General features: G+C 43.7%; 1 protein-coding gene across 5 annotated transcripts; it reads left to right on the top strand.

Moving 5' to 3' along the window:
• The first annotated feature begins 1,217 nt into the window (after window positions 1-1,217).
• On the top strand, window positions 1,218-25,233 carry arhgap17b (Rho GTPase activating protein 17b). Of its 5 annotated transcripts, none has more exons than XM_047571871.1 (21): window positions 1,218-1,682; window positions 6,042-6,081; window positions 12,982-13,086; window positions 13,529-13,605; window positions 13,808-13,919; window positions 14,046-14,122; window positions 14,384-14,486; window positions 15,008-15,076; window positions 15,229-15,310; window positions 15,607-15,734; window positions 16,297-16,408; window positions 16,490-16,571; window positions 16,713-16,793; window positions 17,650-17,763; window positions 17,863-17,954; window positions 19,445-19,580; window positions 20,397-20,678; window positions 21,311-21,432; window positions 21,515-21,919; window positions 23,228-23,273; window positions 23,874-24,010. In XM_047571871.1, the coding sequence occupies exons 1-20, from the start codon at window positions 1,630-1,632 to the stop codon at window positions 23,233-23,235; spliced, it is 2,280 nt and encodes a 759-aa protein (XP_047427827.1). In that variant the 5' UTR covers window positions 1,218-1,629; the 3' UTR covers window positions 23,236-23,273; window positions 23,874-24,010. The 5 variants fall into 5 exon arrangements, with proteins under 5 accessions (XP_047427827.1, XP_047427829.1, XP_047427826.1 ...); XM_047571873.1 differs by having other exon boundaries at window positions 23,228-23,269; window positions 23,874-23,973; XM_047571870.1 differs by having other exon boundaries at window positions 1,219-1,682; window positions 23,228-23,279; window positions 23,874-24,019.
• Window positions 25,234-25,278: the final 45 nt, after the last annotated feature.

Here is a 25,278-nt window from a genome sequence, read left to right on the forward strand (position 1 = left end):
ACCACAGGATTTGGCATAGTTCTCTTTGGAGGTCATCAACTGGTGGCATCAGTCAGACATACATTTGAATGAGGGCATTCTTATAAACTGTTTTCAATGACACACTTTATCTAGAGACACCTAACATTATGTATTCGCGGACCAATGGAAAAACTGAATCTAACCTCTGAGGGCTGTTAAATTTAGAGCAGCACTCATGCAACGTTGAGGTTTGGGTGATCTGATCAATATTAATTAAAATACGGGTGTGAACACAGCCAAAGATGCAATGATGACACTTTTACGATCTGATTGCTCAGACCACATTTGGAAGTGGTCTGCTGGTGAGCACGTTCTTTTCAGCAGTGCGAGCACACATTGCATCCTAGGCCGCATTGACAGATGGCCCACTCAAATGACATCCTGTTGCAGAAGACTCAGTTGTGTTTTTGAAGTAGCAACACGTGATTACAGACGGTCTTGGCCTGGTGGTACTAGCCAAGACTTCTTAACGGACATTGATCAGAGAAATTGGTGCCCTATATTACTGATATGAGTTATATATCGTAAATATTATATTTTTGAAATAAGACAAAATGACGCCCAAATGGCCCCCCACTCACAACATGCTGTTGCCAGACACCACAGGACACCCTCTGAAGGCCCGTGTCCAGTCTCTGATGAGTCCGCGCTGTTTTTGAGGCACAAGAGAGACCTACGCAATGTTCGGAAGGTGGTTTTAATGTTGTGGCTGATCATTGTGTAAAAACGTTTCAAAAGGTAAGGTCACAATGAAAGACAAAAACATCAATACAATATTTATTAGTCTAAAACGGATCAAATAAGATGAAATACACAAATCTGGTGAATTCAACCTGTCATGACAGAGCTTCAGCCACAAGGTGGCAGCAGATCCCTCTCAAACGAACAACCGAGACACGGTTGGTGGCAAACTGACCTCAAATCAGTCCCGGGATCTGGATCTCTGCAGGGCTTCTGGCCAGCTCTGGCGTGTCCTACTGAACCTGGAGCTGTGCTTAAACGATTATTTAACTGTTTAAATCTAGTCGGTTCTGATATGCACCATCACCACTTTTTTTGTTAACACGTTGAGTAATTTTATAGTGTTTGTCACGATTCTCGTATTTGACAGAATAAACAGCCAGGCCAATTTGAAAGAAAAAAAAAAAAGATTTTAAAGGCTTTACCCTTACTGCAAGTCCATGAGCATAGACTTACAGTGGCTGAGTCAGTGCTTTTTATTTTTTTTTCTCATCAGGCCATGCGGCTTTAAGCATTACAGTCCGGGAAGTAAAGGCACTTCCTTCTTCCTACCATACTTGTACTGCAACCAGTCAGTTTAGTAGCGCGTCTGTCGCTCGTGGCAATGGGGATCTCGGCGCTTGTTAGAGGTTGACTTCCGTACGTCTCTGTGGCGTTTAAACAGCCGATGCCGCCTTGTTCAACCCGGAAAACCACACAATCGCAGTGTAATAACACTGGCCGAAGTGCAGCTCTTCATTTTTTTTCTTTAAGCCACAATGGCTGCGACGTAGCGCAACTTTTCTGATCCAAGGTGGATGACCGACGGCGCTCGGAGGTGCCGCAAACTTTCTCACCCTTGCAGGAGACGTCAAGGAGAGTGGCAACATGAAGAAGCAGTTTAATCGCATGAAGCAGCTCGCCAACCAGACTGTTGGACGGTGAGGTGTTTGGTTTGCATTTTGTGCGAGGTGGTGTCACTGTTTTTTTGTAAATCTGGTGGGCCAGTATTGTCTTCCATTGTCATCTGTATTTTGGTGGTGGGCGGTGTCGGAAGGGCTGGGCCACGGGTTTGGGTAATACATACCTGGACGGTTTTTAAAGTTTCACAAAATTAAGTCAGCAGTTTTTAATTCAGTGCTGACGGAAATACGCAGAACTTTACCACGTGTGTAAATGATGCGGTTTAACGAAAGTATTTGGCTTTTGTTATGAAAAATGACAACAAAAGTTTACTGTTACCTACGGACAAACAGCAGTGCCGAGCCTAGGTTCTGGCTGGGGGGGCCCAGGTCCAAATTAGTCAAACCTGACACAATGTAGATGGAAGCGGGGGAGGTTGTGGGATATATTTTTGTGCACTGTAGGGCTTTAATAGGCTTGGGGGGTTAATTTCTGTTTAAATTTTGGTACAGTTTTTAACTTAATTGATTCATGTTCAACTCAATTTACACTCAAAACATAACCCCAACCCTCTAATATTACAGCCCTGCACTAAATCTTAGCTTCAAAACTCTAATGTTCTAAGCTAATGTTCAGTTTGTATTGAAATTGTGTAAGAAAGGTGGTAATTCACAGCTGGTGTATGATCATTTTGGAGAATCTGGTTTGTGGTGCTGTTAGGCTGGATTGAATTAAACATGCAAGAGTTTCTATTATTCAGCCCACGCAACTGTCTGTGTCGGTACAACACAATGCAGTTCAGCAGTATTATGAGCCACGGTCTCCAAAATTAATCAAGTCAGGGGCTTTGCTGGCTATTTTCACAAAGCTAAGATTTAGCGCATGATTGTTCTAGTAGAATGCATTTACAATTCACATTTCCTGGTTCTTTCCACCATCTGCCACCACTGGGACAATGCCGCAAGTTAAATCTACATCAGTTAATACATGTGCAGATAATGATGGTTGAAAATTACTGGCCTTGGATTCCTCACGCATATTGCTCCACATGTTGTGTAAGAGCAGTAAAACTCAATTGAACACTGAGCACACACCCACACTGGATTATAGCTGGACAGAGTGTAACATGCCAGAAATCATCAGGTGCCATTTGTACAGTACCGGTGCATGACCGAAAGAAAATGAGCGGGTGTGGTTAGCATTTTTCGTAATAAACATAACCTCATAAACTTGATTACATGTTTCTTCCAGCTTTTGTAACTTAATATATACATATGTTTGAGTACCCAGAATAAGTGTAGATGAACTTTGCATGAGCTTTCAAAGTAATTGTTTACAGCCTTTGACAAAACAAAGTATGAGCCCATTGCGACGAGGAATATCTGGTTCACAAAGTGGTGAATCAGATTTGAGAGTTTGTGATGATTTGTGGTTTTGTGTTTGGCACAGGAAAGGTTGGGCACGGAGGGTTTTTGTGGAGTAAGCGTTTCCATGGTTGTTGACAGGGACACAGCGGAGAGCTGGGAACGTCCCGCAGCCGCAGAGCACGTTTTTAATAAAAGGGGAAGCCAGTCCGATTTGCATGTGATTAACAAGAGGAAGCAGTTTGATTCGCATGTTGGTTCAGCGCAGTAGATGACCTGCGAATACCTCTGAAACACTTAAAAGTGATAAGGTTAGGCAGGGCCTCTTTACCAAATCAATGACATATCAGATAATACATGAAAGTCATACAGGATTTTAGACTTTGGATTCGGTGTCTACAATATTTGTGTGTGTTGTTCTGTTATCATTCTTTCTCGGCTTTCTGTGAAGTGTTCTTGCAGTGTCTTTGCTCTAATATTGCGGGAGTCTATTCTTAGAACAATCGCTGCTGACCAGAGACAAGTTGTACCCTACTCAAATCAATGCTAATTCAGTATTGATGGAACTCTAAAGATTTCTCATGTAGCTTTCTCCTTCAGAGGCGATCCAGTATAGTAATGTGTAATGTGATCATGTGGTTCAGTGTCAAGGTATTCTGGCTGCAGATAGCATGCTGTTCGTCAGTGGGCTGTCGATGAATGGCCTACTTGCAGCCTCTGTGTGCAGTCTCACTGGACAAAAGTGATTTCTTTCTTATCCCCTTTGTTTTAAATCAGTCGGTCTTCTCAGCATGCTTATACCAACACAGTACCTGAGCCATACCTTCGTCAGCGCCTTCCTCTGAGACACAAGACTTGCTTTCATAGGGGACCTTCGCATAGCCCACATTTGAGCTGGTTTGTCGACATCATTCTGTAATTACACCAAGATTTGTCAGCAGATGTTGAAATCTGTGTTGAGATTCTCTTTGTACTTCAAATGATGACAAGCAGAACTGAGCAGCTCATGTTGGAGTTTGAAGCTTATTGTTGTTGAACAACCATTACTGTTACTGAAATGACTGCTGTCCACAAAAGAGAGATGAGACATCTGAGTAGAATGTAAATGGCAGAAGGAGGGGGGGGATCTGTGTTAGTCAGCCACTGATAGCCATGAACAAGAAGACGCATTTCAGACCAATCACAGCTGTTGAAGTGTTGATTGCCGAAATGCGGTTATCGCCGTAGATCTGACACAAAGCCATGAATCCAGCTTGAGTGAACAAGATTGCGAGAATGACCAGGCCAAGTAGGCTGTAGGGTATCACCAGAAAAGACCCCATCAGAAGATGCCAGAACCAAAGTCTTGGTACTGGTACTGGTACTAACCCTAACCCTAACCCTAACAGTACAAAACCTATAAATATTCAATTTACTCACAGATTTAATTTAATCACAGAACTACACTAAAATTGTATAAAATAATTTATCAAGCAACTGAACTGTCTGAAACTGTCATTACAATAGTTGCAGATTGACTTCTCGGAACAGCAAACACTTGGCTAGTGTTACTGAAGTTGAGATTTACCACTCACTGCACTTGGGCACACGCATATTCTGCGCCAGCATGAAAGGAAAAAAATAATAACACCAGCGCGGTGGCAGAAAATATTATCCAAATGCTCAAACAAGATGAAGATGAAAACGAGAGTCTCACACTTTTAATGTTCTGTTTACTTCCATCACTTCTGTTTCTTGTCTCGTGCACTGCTCTGGCTTTTTCATCTACCGCTGATTCAAAGTGAAGTGGCTGAAAAGCAGCTGCTAAATGTCCAAATAGTGAGAAGAGACTGGGACACACTGCACAAGCTAGGGACAGAGATGCTCACCGGTGGCCAAAGACGGCCCAAGTCTTGTAATGGTGCGCCACGGCCTCAATATGCTAATAACTTTGCCAGAGTCTGTCTTGTAGATTGAAAACAAAAACATATCCTTGCAACTTTGGCCTATGACTAGCTGAACTAAAATCTCATGGTTTGAGCCAGTAGTCTGCACCCAGAGGCGTTTTGGATATGCAGTGAGAACATTTCAGGCATGGGTGAGGTAAGCGCGTACTGCTTGTGGAGGGTGTAACATGAAGATCTTATTTTTGAGTCTTACACCAGGATTAGGTCGTAACTCTTGTGTGGCGGAGGGTTAATTGATCCCTGTGAGACTTAAATCTATAGTGTAGGCCTTCCCTGGAAGAGGGAGGAAAGAGGTCCTCAGGGATTTGTGTGTGGAGACATAATATGTCGGTGTATTTGTCAGATATTGATAGCGTGACCTCTTTCGTTGAACTCGCAATCTAAACAAGATTTAAAACCAGCCAGCTAAAATACGGCGAAAGGCCACATGAAGAAGTGAACATGTATATTACTTAAATAGAGGCGAGTGATTTTTATCAAGGTATTCTGAGCAATGTTGTGCTGATCTATTTTCTGCAGACTTCTGCAGCTACAATTTTGTGTTCCTCTGACAGCCAGCATGGCCACTCCTATCCTCCTCCACATGAATCCCCTGTTGCCATAACAAAAGGTGGAGATGACACAAAGAGAAGTGTCTTTTAGGATTCGGTGGTGGAATCTGTCAGGTTCAGCGCAGCATTTCTGAACACATGCAATTCATATGGAATCAGATGTTTTTTACTGCGGATTTCAGCACATTGTGGCATTTTCACTTCATGCAAATACGGTGCAAACTGCAAATGGATGTGGTCAGGCTTCTGTTAACGTCACCGACATCAGTGTTATCACAGAGACCCTCAATAAATAGAAGAGAGGTGAAAAACACAGGATGGCAACTGGTTAATCGGGTTAAGTTAAATAAAACATGTGAGAAAATGCGGTATGATAAGGAGCTCCACTTGAGAAGAGTGAGAGGATACAGTCTTTACATACACATTCCTATGCGAGCCGTGAGTAGCGACTGTTATGCAATCGTGTATAGTCGCTGTATACTAAAGGTGTGTTCTTCATTATTTTTGACCGCCGGCCTTTGTGTTTCTTTCTACAGGGCTGAGAAAACTGAAGTCTTGAGCGATGACCTCCTACAGGTAAATGACGCATCCTCTTTCATTAGTGTCCATGTACATGTAAACTCTATTTTGTGTCCTCTGATATACGCTCATGCTGCAGCACAGTATTTTTGCAAGCTAATTCTCAGGCATTTTTGAATTCCCAAAGTCGGCTTTGAGCCATGTGGAGTTTTAGTCCGATATCTAACCACAGTTCTAAAGCAAATATATTATAGGATTATAACTTGAACCCGGGACGCGTCTGTATGCACAGTACTATCACCGCTGTGCTGTTTGCTGCAGTAAAATAAATAAAGGTAGTAAAACTTACTCACAATACCGGTCATCGTTAAGGAAATACAGCAACTTTGCAGGAAATGATGACGTTAAAGGTCTCTGCATACTAATGACCGGATTTTGCCTCTGGTGGCCTTTCTTTTTAATCAGTTGTTTTCTGTTTTTTGTTTTTTTCATGAATGATGCAAAAATCTATTATGCAAAAGCCCATCAATTGAGTGGGCGAGGGCCACTTTTAAGTACAAATGAAGTGGAACAAATGAGGAAAATTTGGCATCACGCTGCAGTTTTCTTTTTGCCGGACGTGCAAATACAAACGAAGCCCGCATCGTGTGTTATACGAAATGATGAGCAGACCGCAAGAGATGACTCCAAATGTTTATGACCTGATGTCACTGTGATTCAGTGTCTGTCACTCACGAAGGGCGTCGTGCCATGTTCTCTGCAAAACACAATTTTGTGTCTTCATTTAAAAATAGCTCCTTTAGAAGTCTGACTAAAATACAGAAGTTATCAAAGGACTTACAAGTTCCCCCTCGAAAGGCTCTGTTAAAGCCATCACGCTTTAGTAGCCTGTTGATGCCAAGTCGCCTCGCAGTCTTTCAGTACAACTGCTGGCATTAAAACATTACTGGGTAGCCTTTCAGTCGCTAACGCCTCGCCAGCCCAGGGGTTTGGCAGTGCGGGAGAAGTGCCTCATGGTTTTCCACTCAAGGCAGACTCTGGCAATGTTCTTTTATCTTGGAATCACACTGGAAGTACACTGCCGCATAGTGTCTGTGTGTGTGTGTGTGTGAGGGGGGGGATGGGAACGCTGGCCAGTGAAACTGTGAGGTCACGGTTAGAAAGTGAGTGTGAATAAATATGACAGAAACTGAGCAAGAAATGGCATGTTTAGGGGAAGAAAAGGACTTTTGTTGAAGGAAGGTAAAAGCAAAAGTGTGCAGGACTCTCGACAACAGCCGTGGACCTTTTATGACACGCTGCAGTGAACTATGAACCCCGTACGATTAACACACAGGAGTACAAACCACTTCATTTTCGCTTCAGCCGTGCTAATAGTTGTATTTTGGTCCTGGTCTTGAACTGCTGGATCTTTGTGCTGTGTTGGACATTCCTTAAGCTCTAGCCCTCAGTCAGGAATGTGATTGTCAGGATGTCTTTTGGCACAACGACTTCAGCTTCAATTTGCCTGTCAGAGTTTGCGTTTATTGGAAATAACTGAAAGTGTAGAAGAATCACTCGCACATAGTTTTCAGATCTGCTGCCTGGTAACCTTGCAAGATGTGTAGCTACACACCAGTGAATCGTTATCGGCATAGCAGTTTAATCACGCTGCCTGGGAAGGTTTTCTCTTTTACTCTTTCCAACATGAGCCGAGAAAGAATAGTTTTTCCTATCCCTAATTCCCGCAAGCTCCTTCAACCCCCTTCTACGAGAAATCCCCCTTTTTTCATGAAATTTGACACTGATATTCATGGAGTGGACGTCCTTTCTCTCCCATTCTTCCGTACTCCTTTGCATTGGCTAAGGCATCTGTCTTGTTTGGACATGCCCCGCCTCAGTGGGAGAGCTGCGGAGGCTGTCAGACTGGATTGTATATCTTTACCTGTCTTGCTCCCGCACTGGAGAGTCAGGTTGAAACTGGCCCCATATCTCAGCATTTGAATACAACTGAGGATATGAGTAACGGGTAGATAGTCATTATGCATTATGCCCATATCTGATACCGTATGGTAAGCAGGTATCTGTCAGCGAACCAGATGGTGAGCTAAGCAAAACCCCTGAGTATCTGTCAAGGGTTAGGGTTGTTGGCCGATGTCGGCAGACTTTGAGCATCGGTGACCCTAGGTCTCCCAGTGTATCTGACCCATTCCGGCGTTTCACATTTTACTTTGAGATTAGTGACAAATATTTTAGCAATGCTACGATAACCTAGAATGAATATTCTGTAGACAAACACATTGGTATGATTCAGGAGAGGCCAGATCTGTACAGCTGTTGGTAGACTTTTAAAGGTTCCTAGCCTCCCATTGAATAAGAGCGGTTTTGAATGACAAATATATTGCACTGTCACCTGCTGGTATGAAGAGTCTTCACGGTGTGTTCAAGAACAAATATTTTGGTCCAGACACGGATGAAGTCCCCGTCAATCTTCGTAGCCAGTAGTACTTTGTTGCTGATGTGGTGTGTCAATACCTTTAGATGAGAAAATGGGCAACAGTTTTATGAGTGTGTGCTAAATTTTTACTTTTTTTTGTCACTACATTGTAATGAGCAGTGGAGTGCAACTAGAGTGTTGTAGTTCCCCCAAATGTGAATCTATTCCTTTAAGCAAACATGACTCCTCCTTGAATCTTGTTTCTGCTCCGTCATTTGCCGGCAGGCCAGCCGTCAGTAAACCAGATCCTCAGTCAGCCAAAAGCGGCCCCAAGCCAGAAAACAAAAACTGTGTCCACCCGCCTGCTTCCTCTCTGACTCACTAAACGTTCCGTATTTTCTGCTACGGCAGGTCAGAGGTCGCCAGCTTGCTCTGTTCACTGTTTTCATTGCTGGGCTGTCTGGAAAAATGCTGGCAATAACTGGACTGTAAACCTTTGGACAGTTCTGCAACTGGAGAATGGAATGGATCTCTGTTATGTTAAAGTGTGTGTGGTGTGTGATGAGTGCGTGTGTGTGGGGGAGGAGGGGTTTGTCTAGAATCAGGGAGTTTTTCCTTTTTTTCCTTTTCAGCTCTTCAGCTTAAGCCGGTCAGGGCACTTTTCTCTGTGTGCAAATTTCTAAAAATTGGTTGGTGTTCTAAAAGGGGCTTTCTCAGGCACTCACTGTTCATTTCTGCTTTAACATTACATTTGTGCCATCAAGATACGCATCAGATTTTTAGATAAACAATTAGCTTATCTTTTTTTTTGACAGCACTTCCTGCTTTTCTGAAGGCATTTCCTTTCTTCTGAACATTGGGAAGAATATCACATAGTTGGTTCTGTTTTTGTGAAGCTTAAAAGCATTGGTGCACTATTATGTAGGAAAAAATATAAGTGAGAACTGTAAGAGCCATCATTATAAGCCCATACACCAGTCATTTCTAGCTATCATAATTCAGAATAGGACTATCCTTTTTGAGCTGGTGAACACACACACACACACACAGGGCAAAACAACTCCCAGGAAGCTGAAGGAGACGTCTTAAGGGACATTCCTGGCTGAGGACTTTCATTGCAGTTGGCCAGGAATGGTTTGACCCACTCTCAATGGAAACACTTATGAACTCACGGGTTGGATGAAAACACGTTCCTGCTAAGCCTGCGATGCCCTAGGTCTGTTATAATGCCAGATTGATAGAGCTTTACAGTATGTACACTTTCTGTAAGTCTGTGTTTTTCTGCAGACTTATCTTCAGCTCATAATGACACAAATTTGAGGAAGCATGCGAGTGGGTAAAAAAAAAAAAAAAGCATGGAAGAAGCAATCAGTAAAAAAAGTACAAGAAAAAAGAAATGGTACATTAAAAATGTATGAAATCAGTTAAAACACGCATATGCTATTTTATTACACACATGGTGTATTTATTAACTGTTTCATATTTCAGAATTATGCCCTTTTGATAATTGAACTATTTGACAATTTCCTTTCCCGTCTACTCTGTAAGGCCAGAACCTAGAGCACAGGTGTTGAACTCATTTTAGTTCAGGGGCCACATGCAGCCCAATTTCATCTCAAGCTGGTCTGACCAGTAACACAATAGCGTATTGACCTATAAACAATGACAAGTCCAGATGTTTCCATTTGTTTTAGTGGAAAGAGGAATATTATAAGCGTTGACATTTGATGAGCTGCACTTTTACAAAACATGTGATGAGTAACTGGACATTTCTTAAGAGAAAGAAGTGCAACTTTTGTATAGTTTCAGGTGTCAGTGTTGTGACCTAGACGAAGTTCAAATCAGGCCCCTAAAAGTGCTTTAGTTTCAGTCCAAAAACCACTATGCTGTTAAACAAGTTTTAGTATTTCCTAAATTTTATGCTTTTGCATTGTCTGACATTTATCTACCAGGTGAAATAGGGTTAAGCCTGTAAAGGGATAGTGATTAGGTCTAAGGTTTTGTCTTGAGAAACCATTTCAGTTGCTTCGGTGGACGAAAGGGAGATCAGACTCTTTCACCATAAACTAAATGTTGGACCCAACTGCAACATGGAACACTTCGGAGAACACCCACTTAGGAGACAGTAGGTGTATACCATTTCATGCCATTGGCACAGTTTGTAATGCGGTTTGGGTTGGCGTATTTTAAGACATGCTGAAAAACTGGTCAGCCCTTGGTGGTTCTTGGGAACCATCCACTTCATGTCTGACTGTTGTTAAAGCGTAACGGACGCTGGCTTCTCATTCGAATGTCCCCATCAATAGATCCACCTATTGTCAAGTAGATCAGATTAACGGTTGTCAAGAACAATTAAGGACAGATGTGCTCCTTAAAAAAAATAATAATTATATTGGACAATGTGATTGCTAAGCGTTTACTGTACTGGCCACTCCACAGTCACTCAAACCTCCCACTTTCCTTCCCAGCACAGAGTGTTGGAAATCTGGATTCAATCAAACCATCACCAGTCCCATACATTATCGAGAGCCAGGGATCAGCTGAATGGTGAGCGAATCAATTGGATTCAGACGAGGAAGCCAAGTCCCAATGTGGTCTGGCATGGTGCAACAGCTGCAGGAAAAAGGGATGAGAGTACATTAAAGGGAGAAGGGTGTTTGTGTTCGAGAGAGAAAGAGAGAGAGAGAGACTGAAACGGAGTGAAGACGACGGTGATTTAGTGAGGGACAGACAGCAATCCATGGGCCTTAAGATGTAGTGGCATGGCTGCATGTTTATACTGAAACAGGAAGAGGAAGTGAATACTTATGACAAGCAACTAGTTGGGTGTTAGCCAGCCTGTGGCAAATACTAGATAAGAAATATCTTAAGCCTTCATCCAAAATTTTGACCTAGATTTACAGTGATTAAAAATATCTTCATTCATGTTCATTTTACTACTACTACTACTACTACTACTACTTAACTGGTGACTGGAGACTGGAAACCTGACACTCATCAGAGATATGTCATTGTCACATGGCCAAGAAGCTGTGAGCAAGGACTGGAAAATCTCAGTAGTGCATTCAAGGAAAATTTGAGTTCTGTGATTTTAGAGTTGGATGCCAACTCATACTTTGTTTTCAAGGATCTACAAAGTTAGCTAGATAGACGCGTTCTTTATTAATCCCAAACTGGGAAATGTTTCTTTTTACATATTTGTTCGAGAGGAAAAGCCTCTCGAACTCGGTGCATCTTATTTATTGCCGTAAATCTGTTCAGTTAAGCTGCAGCGTGTTGGGTTGTCAGGGCAACCCCAGCAAAGAGTAACTGTTCAGCTGGTCAGTGTCAGCAGTCACAACATCAGCTTTTCATAAAGGAAGAATCTGCATCCCTGGTTTCAGTTGTAGGACTGGCTCGCTCCCACACCGAGTTCATCCTTCCACAACTGGGAGTGTTTCCTCACCAGAACAAATCATCTGCGCTGAAACCACTCATTTTCAGTGTGAACATGTTTACCTACGGACCAATAGGGCTACTTGTAGTTATCTTAACTGCAGGCTTACCTGATATAGCGGGGTTACGAGCAATCACCAAACTGTTTCCAAATGCTTGATGTTGAGTGTGTGTCAGAACTCTGTCACCGAACCCCGATTAAATGCATCATCGTAACAACACTGCATCAATTCCTCCCTGAATCGAAACTAAATATGGGTGTTGAAGCACTCTGAAGCCCAAAGCACTGCCTCCATGGAAGGCAAATAGAGAGCTAATGTGGAAAAAACAAGATTCTTATGAAAATGGGCCATGGAAATAATGAAAAAATATTAGCCTGGCGTAAGATCCAATTTGGATTTTGTTATGGGGTTAGTTTCAACTGATAAAGAGAAAGAACAAACCTCAACCTGCAATTGGTTAGTCCTACAACCAATCGGAAACTGTTCTATTGTAAACAAATTCAAGTCTGTGGTGCTCAGATGACATGGATGACTACATCGCTCCCTGCGGCGTGCCAGATCTTTGCAATCTACTGTAATGTGTTTCCAAACGGGTTCTGGGTTTGTCTGGTTCCCAGGCTGGGAAAGTAACATCCACAGGTTACAGTTAAAGGGTTCAGACATACAAAACCACCACTAAAGTCCGTGTAGCACCTATTCATAAAGCATGACCAGTAAACATCAGGCCTGCAGTCAGAGCTATTCATCTTTTCTCCTGTAAAGTGTTTCTTGATGTATCTTGATACAGAGCCTGTTCACAGTAAAAGACCACAATCCATCACTTTGTGCTACTTCTCGCCACTGACTCCTTCCACATGGCTGTCAGAGCTCATTGTTGCACAGCTGCACGCTGCAGATCAGATCCAGACAATCGGCGGCGATACCCTCCGCCACCTTTCAGTGAAAACAGTAACATTTAGAGATGGACGCATGCTGGTGCAGCATCTGTGTTTTGACTTCACCTGTGTTGCCGGTGTTGAACGGGAAGAAGCATGTGTGTGCGTGTTGAGAAGAAGTTCAAATCAAACTGGTTAACCCAACATCTCGTCTCGTCTCCACATGCAGATCGAGAGGCGGCTGGAGCTGGTACGCTTGGTGTCGCACAACACGCACAAGAGGCTGGTGTCCTGTCTGCAGAGTCAACTGGGCACGGACACCGAGAAGAGACATGTAAGACGCACTCTGTTACCTCATGTTATCAACGCAACCTGATACGTTTTTGCAAATTATTCGGAGGCCACTATGTATATACACAAACTGAATTGAAGGGTGGATCACTGTAACACAAGTGTTGGTATTAGCAGGGACCTGCTAGCTTCACTATCTTCTTATGTAACACGTAGATATGATAGAGAGTCAGGGGAAAACTATTCAGAGCTGGCCTCCCGCCTGCTTCACCAACCCTGTCGAGCAGACCCAGCCCACGGAGCTCTGAATGAAGAAGCAGAGACAACGGATTACGTCTTCAGTTGCCATACATTTCATGAATTCCTTTGATTAAAGCGTTGAGGCAACTTAATTGTGGAATTTTGACTATTCGTGCATGAGTTGAGTTTCATCTAAATGACAAAGTAAAATAAATACTCACGCATGTTTGCTGCTCTTCTTGTAGAAAAAGCTTCCCCTCACGTCGCTGTCCCAGACCATGCAGGAGGGAGGCAGCCAGCTTGGAGATGAGAGTTTGATCGGGTATGAATTCATTGCAAGCAAGACCAAACTAAGTAGTTCAACATTACGTCAATGTGTCGACATCCAGTCACCAGATGAGAAATAATTGCATTAATGCCCATTAACTACTGGTACTGAATGAATACTAGAGGCAATGAATGCGAGATTGAACAGATCGTTTTCAAGTAACAGGGTTCTGTCCTGTGTTTGTTCGTGCCAACAGCAAGATGATGGATGTGTGCGGGGAGGCAGAAAGCAAGTTAGCCACCGAACTCATGCATCATGAGCTGCAGATCGAGAGAGACATACTGGAACCTCTGAACCAGCTGGCAGAGGTAGAAATACGGACACCGTGTTCCCTTTCACGCTTTGCCGGCCCCTTATGACCTGCGTTCAGCCGCATCTAATTTGCAGAGTGTATTTTGTGGTGGCGCACTGATGATCCCCACTGTTTTCTACAGGTGGAAATCCCCAATATACTGAAACAGAGGAAGCAACTGGCTAAGCTGGTTCTCGACTTTGACTCGGCTAAGACGAGGTACATTTGCATGCACTGTTCTCTGGATATCCATCCATTATGTTTAACCACTTATTCTGTAGAGGTACAGCAGAGCCAAACCTCTTCTTACCACACTAACTGTGTTGCCCAATTGAGTAAAGCCCAATCTTTCTCCTAGACCGACATTGGTTAGATTTCCTGTACAGATGAAATCAGTTACTAAGTTGCGAAGTAAAAAGAAAAGCTTACGTTCATGCTCACTGCCGACATTCCTAAGCATCTGAATCCTTTGGCTCGCAGGTATTTGCAGGCTGCAAAGTCCAGCAACATGGCCATGGCAGCTAAAGCAGATATGCTCAAAGACGAGATGGATGAGGCCCTCAACAAAGTCGAAATATGCAAGGTAGATTTTGCATTTGTTCAAAGACAACTGAGGACGCGGCTGATGGGGTTTTATTTTTGGAGGCCTTACCATTGAATTGCACCAATGAATGCATGTTTCCACTTGTGTTTATTTCAATCCAGTTTAACAGCACCGCAAGCTTTTGTTGTTGTTATAATTATAATATAAAAGTCAGGTGTTGGTTTTCACCGGTGTACCTAGGGTTAGGGTTACGGTTAGGGTGTCACACAACATTGCAAAACAATAGCAGCAGTGTGTATGTGTATATGTGTATGGGTATGCAAAGTTAACAGATGCTTGTCTAGTTTAATATCTGTACATTCCAGCCTGCAGTAGCTGAGGGTCATATCTAATGAACTGGCTCGACAAAGGAAACGTTTGTATCATGCACACTATTAGGACAATGTAATTAAAGGTCTGTCATTGCCTTGTCATCTGGTGTCTATTAGTGTCCTAAAAGGGGGTTTATTAGTCAAACAGATTTTGGCATGGGTGGTAAAATCTGTTTCTTCCCCTGACAGGACCAGCTCTCTGCAGACATGTACAGCTTTGCCTCCAAAGAGGGAGAATATGCACGCTATTATGTCATGGTGAGTTCACTTCAGTTTTAATATCTATGGCCTGGAACTAAAATGGAAATGCGATGCAAATGTGATCCAGTCCGCCAATCTGAATGTATTGTTTCATTTGTTCTAAAATTCTGTATGTGTGAGCTGCCTATATGTTTGTGTGTGCATGTCAGTTACTAGAAGCCCAGGCTGAGTACCACAGGAAGTCTCTGGCAACACTGGAGGCAGCTATACCTACTATCCAAATGCAGCAAGGTAAAAAAACAAAAAAACATACACTTTTTTTAAACATGCAAATGATGTTCAAACACAACATTTACCTAATTCCTTGTGGCGCCGTTATATTGTACAACAGAGAAACATCACATGAGGACAAGTCATGCAAAAATAATCAAAGTGAATGATTCATCCAAGTCTAGCTAAAAAAAAAAGTAACCACTGTAACTCTAAAAGTAACTATTTTTAATATTTAGACCTATTTTCTTCCAGATATACAAAAAAGAATAGCTGATAGTAACTCAAACGACGATGATAATTCTCCTCTCACCTAGACTCCTGGACGGAGAAGCCGGCGTACGGCACGGCCCTGGAGGAGCACCTGAAGAGGAGTAACCGTGAGATCGCCCTGCCCATCGAGGCCTGCGTCATGATGCTGCTGGAGACCGGCATGAGGGAGGAGGTACGGTCGAACCCTTGAAGAAAGTGACAGGGGAGGCGTTGCAAAAGTAGGGCAAAGTTGAGCCGCACCGACCGCGAGTTTGGAAGTAAATTTGTGCCCGTAAAACTTCCTCAGCTCAGTCTGAGCTGGAAGGAGATGTGGGTCATGTGCCTGCACTCTACAGATGAATCTGGAAACATCTGTGGCCAGATTGTGGTTAGCTAGTCTTGGGCCTGTAAGAATAAGAAGTGTATGTGTGCGTGCGTGTGTGTGTAGGCATCTGCTACCCATTAGCATGTCCGCTGTTGCACTCTTTAAATGTAACTATATCACAAGACACCCCATGAAGCACGATTTCCTTTTATAACCGGAAACCGCTTTTTTGCCGTGTGTCTGTCTGGTGCTCATCTTGAAAGAACCACATCTCTGTTGGTAACAAAACAATTCCTCTCTCGACTTTCTATGCCAGTTGGTGGATCAGAAACTTCCTCTTTCCTGCTGCCTGTGCTCACTTCTTTTTATTTTATAACAGCCAGTACCCAGATACCTGTTTGCACTCATTCTCTCTGTGTCTTCCATCCAGGGTCTCTTCAGGATAGCTGCTGGAGCTTCTAAACTGAAAAAGTTGAAAGCGGCGTTGGACTGCTCCACCTCACAGCTTGAGGAGTTCTACTCCGATCCCCACGCCGTCGCTGGTACAGCCTGTTCTGCAAATCCGTGAAAAGCGAAACCATCTGTCCCAGATCTTCTTCTCATAGTTTTTTTTTCGCACCCAGGAGCCCTGAAGTCCTACCTCAGGGAACTTCCTGAACCTCTAATGACTTATAGCCTCTACGACGAGTGGACACGGGCCTCTAAGTAAAATGGCACACACAGAAATTAGTCTTTTAATATCTTGTAAAAGGACAGACTCACGCAGTGTTAATAAGCTTTAAACCTGAGGCAGTGTATGCTGTTTTCAACTACGAAGAGCTGAATGTTGTGTACGTGTGGTTTCAGTGTTTCGGACCCTGACAAGAGGCTTCAGGAGTTGTGGGTGACATGTGACAGTTTGCCAAAGGCTCACAAAGCCAATCTCAGGTATGAGCATTCACCTCTAATTTCTTTTCCTTTAACTCTGTTCCGTATTTTGTAATTTGCAATACACAACGGTGTCGACACACTGGCACTAAACTGCTTTTCTTAAAGTGCATGATAAGAGCCGAGATGGTTTCCGTTCCATTTTTCGCTTTCATTAGTGCATTTGAGACAACAGGTTTGGACGATCTGAAAATAGAGTGTTCTAAATGTAACTTTGATACATCATTAGAGCACTCCCTGGGCATGTGGGCTGAGACCCCCCACAGGCACAGCAGTCTGAAATAGAAGAGTGACACTGGTCGGACCGCTCAGAAATCCTGACTACACCAAGGCCTTAATTTTGCTTTGAGTTTGGGTCTGGCTCAAAATACACGGATTAGGCATAACATCATGACCACTGACAGGAGAAGTAAATAAGATCGACCATCCTGTGGCAATACAGTGTTTTTCTGTGAAACATTTTGACCTGGCATTCATGTTGATGTTACTTAGACATGTACTACGCACCTAGACACACAAAAACAGTTAAGGAACAACTAACAAACATGAAAAACATTACAAGGTGTTGACCTAGTCTCCAAATTCGCAAGATCCCATGTCCCTGTCATTGGAACAGGTCTGATCGACGGAGCCCTCCACTCACTTTTATTGCTACAAATGTATATATGTCAAAGCCTTCAAGAAAAGGAGCCTGAAATGAAAACTACTCATAATTCACGACCACACCAAGGCCATAATTTTGCTCTTACAGATGAGGAGTCCTAAGGGTTGGGATCCAGTGGTTTAAAAACATATGATGAGGGGCAAAAACGACAGTTTCTCTTAGATTTTAAAGCAGTTCGTGTCCTTGTTTCAGGTATCTTGTGAAGTTCCTGGCTAAACTGGCTCAGGACAGCGACGTCAACAAAATGACCCCCAGCAACATTGCCATAGTCCTGGGACCCAACCTGCTCTGGGCGAAGAACGAAGGGTGAGAGCCTTTCTGTTATTCCATGAGTGTAAGTCCATGGGTTGTTTAGCTGACCTTCCTGACGTCCTTGTGTGGCTTTCTCACTTTGGTTGTGCTCAGGACACTGGCAGAAATGGCAGCAGCTACATCTGTCCATGTGGTGGCTATCATTGAGCCCATCATCCAACATGCAGATTGGTTCTTCCCTGATGGTAAATTACGTTTGCAGTACTACTCTTTCTTTCTGTCTGTGTATCTAACCTAAGCATAAAGTTTTAAGTAGGTGCGTTCACACCTAGCGACAAATTTCGATCCATGATCAATCTCAGTTTTGCCCTCAGTTGGCAGATAAAGTTAACTTAATTCAGATTGCAGAAGAATACTGTGTAAACAGCTGGTGTCTCTAATGGACCTCAACCAATTTGAACTCTGGAAGCATTCGTATAAGAGGGCATAGGTGGTCCGTCAATATGGCTACATATCATGGCGAGTTCACATTGCCGAAGAAAGTAGGCTCCAGCTGACCACGCCACCTCCAAATGTGGTCTGACCAATCGGATCTGAAGTCTCCTCAGTCAATTTTTATCTGGGGACCTTCACTAATTTGTAATAATCACAGAGTTCATCTATGATCTTAATCCCATGCAAATGGTCCATGTCTGTAATTTGTGAAGTAATAATTACACCGCAAATTACCTGCCACAATTCTCGTAACGCAAAGGTCCTCCCATAATACAACGTCTCTGCAATTAGGGGCTTAGTTTTTTTACAGTAGTTCTTTGATGTTGGGGTAGTGGATCCACACCAAATGGGCAGTTGGCCATTGTCCAGTGTGGGACTATCAGTGTTCTGCTGGCTCTAGTACAAGTACTGTCTGTGATATTTCTGCCGAGTAAACATGCTAAAGAAAGAGAGACTGGTGAGAGGGATCACTGTGACTAGCTGTTCGGCTTAACTTGTGACAAAGCTCACAAATTCTCACAGTCTGAGACAACTCCTATGCTCAGGCGGGGTATGCTCATTAAACTTTCCAAGTACTTTAAGACTCGAGCTGAGGCACATAAATCACATAAATCAGTCATTAACTGTGTTCATCTGCAAAAGTGGGTCTGATTTAAATATGTAATTTGTAATTTCTTAAATAGTATCAAAAATATATTTTGATTTGCAAAGTAATTAATGCTGTCTTTGACCCGCAGTGTAGTGAGATGGAAAGTAGCAGAGCCATAATTACGGATAACGTAAATTTGACTAAAACAGAGCTTGCTTATCCTGTGTGAATCCACCACATGAAACACAGACGTAGTGGGGTAATTTCTGAATCACATGACATCCCCAGGTTAAACTAATCCTGTGTGAATAGGGCTTTAGTTGGCCACTTACAACTAGATCACTTATGTGGCATGTTATTACTGAAGTCTGAACGGGGCATGACGGTGCTTTGAGAACATTGTAATTAAAGCAAATTCTAATACCAGCATACTAGTATGCCCTATATACTGCATACTAGTATGTTGACACGCTCATTCCAGCTATCCTGTTAACCTTGTTCAAAAATTCGAAGTCTGTTGGTGTGCCCATATTAGCAATGTAGCACTAAACCCAATCACATAGAATATATCAGTAAATTGGACATATTGAAAGTTTGAATGGATTTTTGTTGATCATCACATCACTACGTGTTTTTGCTCCTTCCCTTCAGAGGTGGACTTCAATGTGTCAGGCATGTTTGCCAAGGACACCCATCCGTCAACTCCAGACCCTGAATCCGGCTTCGATAGGAAACGCCCCGGAAGCATGGGGCAGGACGGGGACAGTCACACTCCCCGTAAAGACAGGTATCTGTCTCGCCCCAACCTCAGCCTGCCCCTCACCCTCCCGTCCCGTACCAAGACCATGAGCAGGCAGGAGTCGCGGGGCCCAGCCGTGTCGGCCCTTTATGTAGTGGCCGACGAGTCCATCACGGTCACTGAAACACCCACTGAAGATCTGCCCTGCCCAGACTTCAAAGCTGTGCCGTAGTCTCATGTAGCTCCCGTCAGTCCAGTTCCTAAAAACTGAAAAAGGGAATGATGTTTTGTGTCATATTATGCATCACGTTTCTGTTATGATTTAAACACAACCTGATCAGTTATGCTTTTCTCAAGGTTGCACATATGAATAAGTAGCCGTCTTTCACGTATTTTCTTCAAAACTCCCTTCAACCATTACCAGTATTGTTTGGACAGCATTTTGTCCAGAGTTTCATGTCTCTGGTGTTATTGTTGTGTACTCTTGTGTTATCTCTTTAATTTCCAATTAAAGCTTAGGCCACATTGTAGGTTGCTATGTTTTGTGTGGGCTTCCTGTGTTGCATTTTTGTTTGTTTGATGCGGCACCTGTTTTTAATGTCCCTGCAGTGGCTTTGCAGTTCACTGCAAAGTTGTTCTGTTAGAAAGGTCACTGTCATGTGGTTTTACGTCCTCTTTGGGTTCTTCTTTTCTGAAACTGGGTTCACCAAACTCCGGAAGTAGTGTCTCTTTCTGTCTCTCGCAACAACTCTTACTGCTCTCGCTTTGTTTTTTCTGTCACCCTTGTCCTCTTGCTTCGTCACTCTGTGTGATGGCGTGTGGTTTGCCCTCCTGAACTCTCTCCCATCTCCCCCCCTTCCCTAGCCCTGTTAACAAACAGCCGGAGCCGGCTCCACGCAGACTCACGACAAATAGAAAGCAGTTTCCGCTAACCTCACCCACCTCCCAACCCCTATTGCCCCCTCTGGAAGCCGGTGGCCCTCCGCAGCTTGAGCCCCAGCCTCAAGCTTCGTCCTCGGCTCCAGAGGCTCAGAAGCCTGGCCTGAGCGGTGCTGGTATTGGTGGTGGTGGTGGTCTAGGTGTTGGGGTCCATGTAGCCACAGTGAAGCCTCATGTTGTAACCCAGCTCAGCGCAGAAGAGAGCAGGTAAGGAGCGAGCTGAGGTAGCAACAATATGCCACCGTGTGTTCGCAGCCAATCAGCAAATCCGGAGCTCGCCCAAGTTTTGTGTTTGTCATGTGTTTGATTGTTTATTTTAGTTCACAGTTCCACACCAGGAGTCATAAATCAAAAAAATAATGAAAATAACTATGTCTACAGTGGCTCCAGCTCTTAATTTGGCTTCATTAATCATGAATGTAATGTAGTAAAAGTAATGGTATGCTTTGGTTACATAAATTTCAGTCTGTCTTCTGCTTGAGATGATTGATTTTTTTTTTTAAAGCTAACACTCGCTCCTTCAAGCCTGCTTATCAGTGTGTCTTAATTGCCTTCTTTGTGGCATTGTCTGATTTTGCTTGCTACTCATCACTGACCATTTGTCCAGTCACTTAAACAAACTTTTTTTGAATTTGCACCCCGTTCCCCATGCCCGCCTCTGTTTCATTTTGCCGTCGCTCTTCCTTTGATAACCTTCATCAAATCTAAGCAGTCTGGACAGATGTGCAGTTTGTCCGATGTATTGTGCATGAGTCCCTGCCATTCGCCACCTGCTTGTTAAATTGAAGAGCACAGACGTGTAAATAGGTTAACATTTGAACATTTTTGTATTTCCACAGCCCCGCCCGCGAAATGATGTCCACCCCGCCTCCCCAGAGGAATGGTTCCATTCATCTTTCAGTGGGAACGCCGCACCCTCAGGGCGGGTCCAGGGGGCCTAGCCCACACATGATCCGGAGAGGTGATAAATCGTGCATCCCCTTTCCAGTTATTTGACGTCATAAATGTTAAAAATATCTTAATAGCTGCGTCGTCCTCTGTAGGGACAAAGAAGCAGGCCCCAGCCCCACCGAAGCAGACCAGCCCCTTCGCCTCCCAGCTAGGTGCGCAGGGTTCCCCTCATCACCCGCCCGTCATGGCCCGCCGGCACACCAGCAGAGACGGGCCCGCCCACGCCCCGAGCCACCCTCCCCCGCAGCCTCCTCAAGCCCAACATGCCCAAGGCGAATCTGAGCCCTCCCCTCCGAGCACTCCCACGCCGCCTGACACTCCACCTCACGATGGGCCGCTCAACAGCCCGCTCTCTTCCTATCCCTCCGGATCTCTCCCCCGTCCCGCTAGGCCGGCTCCGAAGCCAAGGGTCAGACCCAGCATGCCGCCACCCCCACAGCCTGCGACAAATGACGAAGGTAACGGCATACCCAGCTCTGCCTCCAAGATCATAACAGGTAAATTGTCTTTCCATGTTTATAGTAACACATAAATAGGATTAATATCCAGTATGGTGTTTGAGTAGTTAAGGAATGCAGCAGCAGAAATAAATGAAGTTTCTCATACATACACCGATCAGACATAACATTAAAACCACTGACAGGTGAAGTAAGTAACACTGACCATCTTGTGACAATACCATGTTCTTCTGGGAAACGTTTTGTTACTTAGACATGGGCCATCCACCCAGAGCAGACCCCCACCCCACAGCAATGACACTACAGGATACAACTCGAAAAACATGAAAAACAGCACAAGGTGTTGACCTGGCTTCCAAATTCACTAGATTCCAAACTGATCAAGTATCTGTGGGATGATCCACAGAGGCCCCTCCTCTCAACCCATAGGAGCCAAAGGCCTCCCACTAGTAACATGCTGTTTCCAGACACCACAGGACACCCTCAGAAGGCCCATGTCCATTCTATGATGAGTCCCAACTGTTTTGGAGGCACAAGGGAGACCCATGCAGAATTAGACAGGTGGTCATAATGTTATGCCTGATCGGTGCATATTGTAAGAAAAATTCAACCCGGAAGAAGCAGAAGAAGAAACGTTATATTGTTGTACATTAGCAGTTTCCTTTCTACTTACTTGGTTTTCTGATTGGTCTGCCCACCACCATCCCGAGGGCTCTTACCCTGTTTTGCAACTTTCAGTGTTACTGTAGCTAAGGTTAGTCAAACGATAGTTGACGAATGTGGGTACAGTGGAGGAAATAATGTTTCCTGTGTCTGCTAACGTTGGTCGTTGCTAAAGTTAGCTGCCTCGCCTCCACCTTAACCCTAGACTCTATTATTATTATAGGTTTTTCTACACTATCGCTTGTCTAACCTAGCAACAGTACCAGGGAGTTGGACTTAACAGGTTAGAAGCTCTTTGTTTGGTGGTTAGCAAACCAATCAGAAGGCCAAAAAAGAGTCCGTTTATTGGGTTTGATCACTAAGTCTTAGCTAGGACCAAAAACAACCAAATACCTAAAATCATTTCTATTATAGTTTTACTGTGGGTCACAGTACTCATTGTACAATTGTTAAGATCCAACATGGAAAAGAAATGCATAATACGCAAGTAAAACATTTTTTTTTTTCTCTGTAGACGTTGCAGTAACTAAAATAACTTCCCTGTGCTGATATTCACCTGAGAATTTGGTCTCCCCTCAGGGCACTGCCCTGTTTATCTCTGTGGCTTTTGGTTTCGCTGTCTTGTAGCGTTCACTAAAATAATTGGTGATGTGAAGCATGACAGGAAATGTGTAAATGTTGCAGATGTCTGAGCTGTCGGCCTGCCTGTAAGATGAGCTTTGCAAGGCAGGTAATGGTAAGGATTTCACTGGCTGATGCGTTGGGCTTGCTTGTGTGTCCGCTGCATGTGCGTGTCCACGTGGTGGGGAGAAGTCTAACACAAGTTTTGGCGTCTTAACTTTTGTCGTACACATACTCTATGCTTAAACGTGTTATACATATGTTGTGTGTATGTATAATGTCATGGTATGTGTTTGTGCGTTCAGTCTAACACGTAAGTGTGCTTCCCCACAAAACTAACACGTTTGTGACTCCCCCACTGTCTGCCCGCTAACAGTTTCCTGTGGTAACTAACGTGCCCCTGAATGGCGTTAAAGCTGACAGCGCGCTACCTGTGTGTGCGTTCTATTGCAGTCCTTGCACAGCTGTGTAGACGACTTGTCACATTTAAAGGATAAAACACCAAGGAAACTCTTGAATAACTGCCTCCACTTCTAAAACGTATCACTATCAGTGCAGTACTGACTGATGATTTTAATAATGAGAGCAGTCCTTGGTGTCTTACGGAGTGTGGAGACGTTGCACGTGTGTGTGCACCCCAGTCTGAAACATTGTGATTTGAGGCTTACTGACTTGTTCGCTGACTGTTCCCTCTAACCGTCCCGTGCAGAAGGAGGCCTGTTCCTGTCCAAGGGGACTGGAAGAGCTATTATCCCAGCGGTAATTGCGGACCACCAACCGGAGAGCTCTGCTGGTCATGAGCCCGCCGCCTCAGACCTGCACCAAGACCCCGACGCTCCATCAGAGAGCACCGCTCTGTGAACGAAGAGGAACCCCCTCCCTCCTCCACCTCCACCACCACCACCACCACCACACTCAGCTGTTAGATATGTTAAGAGTCAAATACGAGACAGGTGACCCCGAAAAGGCAAAGGTTCACTCCACCTCTTCACGCTCCCTCCCATCGCGCCGCAGTGCTTTCTGGACAGCTGCCTTTTTTTTTTTTTTTGCTATACTGACTCAAACCAGGGACCTTGTTTAACATCGGTGGTTTAAACCACAAAACTCTCGCTGACACGGCGCTGTATGTATGTCAGGCTTTACAGTGAACTCATTTTGTTCTATTTACTGCTGGAGAAACGTTTGCGAATTGACTGCAAGACCTTGCTAGACTCGAGGCTAATGGAGCGTATAACCTCAACAAATTTAGCCAAAGCTTGTTGGTCAACGAATGCTTTAAATTCTCTCCATTTTTTTGTTCCTTTTTAAATCCTGTACTTAAGATGCAGTGATATAAATTCTGACAAAAATCTGTGAAAGTGGGTTTAACAATAGGGTGTTTGTTGTTGTTTTTTTTTCTTTCTTTTTTTTACCTCAGCCTGTTGATTACAGAATGTTAAACCAGTGCCAGGTGAGCGTTACACGTCATGAACCTGAATTGCGATGTTTCTCTTGAATGTTTTCAACAGTCTACTATAAAGGACCAAAGAAATGGCTGCATGCCAAAGGAAATACAGTTCAAATTTAAATCTGTTCAGGGTTAATAAGGGCTGCCAATGACCAAATATTTGGCAAGAGTGCAATATGAAATTCAGTCGTCTTCCAGTGGCGGGACATGCGTGGCCACTTAAGGTATTTCTGACACTTTTACTTCACTATATCCAGCGGTCCACTGAGTGGGTGGGGGAGGGATTTAATAGTGTTGCTCCATCAGAATTTTGTTTGATTACAACTCACCTGATTTAGAGATTTATATATTTGATGCTCAAAGATTCGATTTCACAATTAAAAGGGAGTTTTTTTTTCCCCCCTATCAAACTGATTGTAATCCCCCAGTCAGACCCAGCTATGACCAAATAATTCAAATCGTGTATACTTTTTATAATGGCTCACATATTTGCCTTGTTTAGGGGTTTTTCCCAACTCTGTGATTATTCCTTTTCAGAATTTTTATGGTGGCTTTTCTGCACATGACGCCTCATATAATGCATCATTACCCTTAATAATTAAAGATCGTGTTTTTTTTCTCATTTTCTTGAGTCGTTTGTCATCGTGTAAAAATCGTCGCAGTGGGT

Source organism: Mugil cephalus, chromosome 20 (genome assembly GCF_022458985.1).
Source record: "Mugil cephalus isolate CIBA_MC_2020 chromosome 20, CIBA_Mcephalus_1.1, whole genome shotgun sequence".
Taxonomy (NCBI): domain Eukaryota; kingdom Metazoa; phylum Chordata; class Actinopteri; order Mugiliformes; family Mugilidae; genus Mugil; species Mugil cephalus.

What these genes read in the sequence shown, in the direction of transcription:
- arhgap17b (XM_047571869.1), top strand. Translation starts at nt 1,630, where the DNA reads ATGAAGAAGCAGTTTAATCGCATGAAGCAGCTCGCCAACCAGACTGTT. An exon ending in ACAAAGTCGAAATATGCAAG is followed by an intron (nt 14,487 to 15,007) that starts GTAGATTTTGCA and finishes TTCCCCTGACAG; the next exon opens with GACCAGCTCTCTGCAGACAT. An exon ending in GCTCACAAAGCCAATCTCAG is followed by an intron (nt 16,794 to 17,649) that starts GTATGAGCATTC and finishes TCCTTGTTTCAG; the next exon opens with GTATCTTGTGAAGTTCCTGG.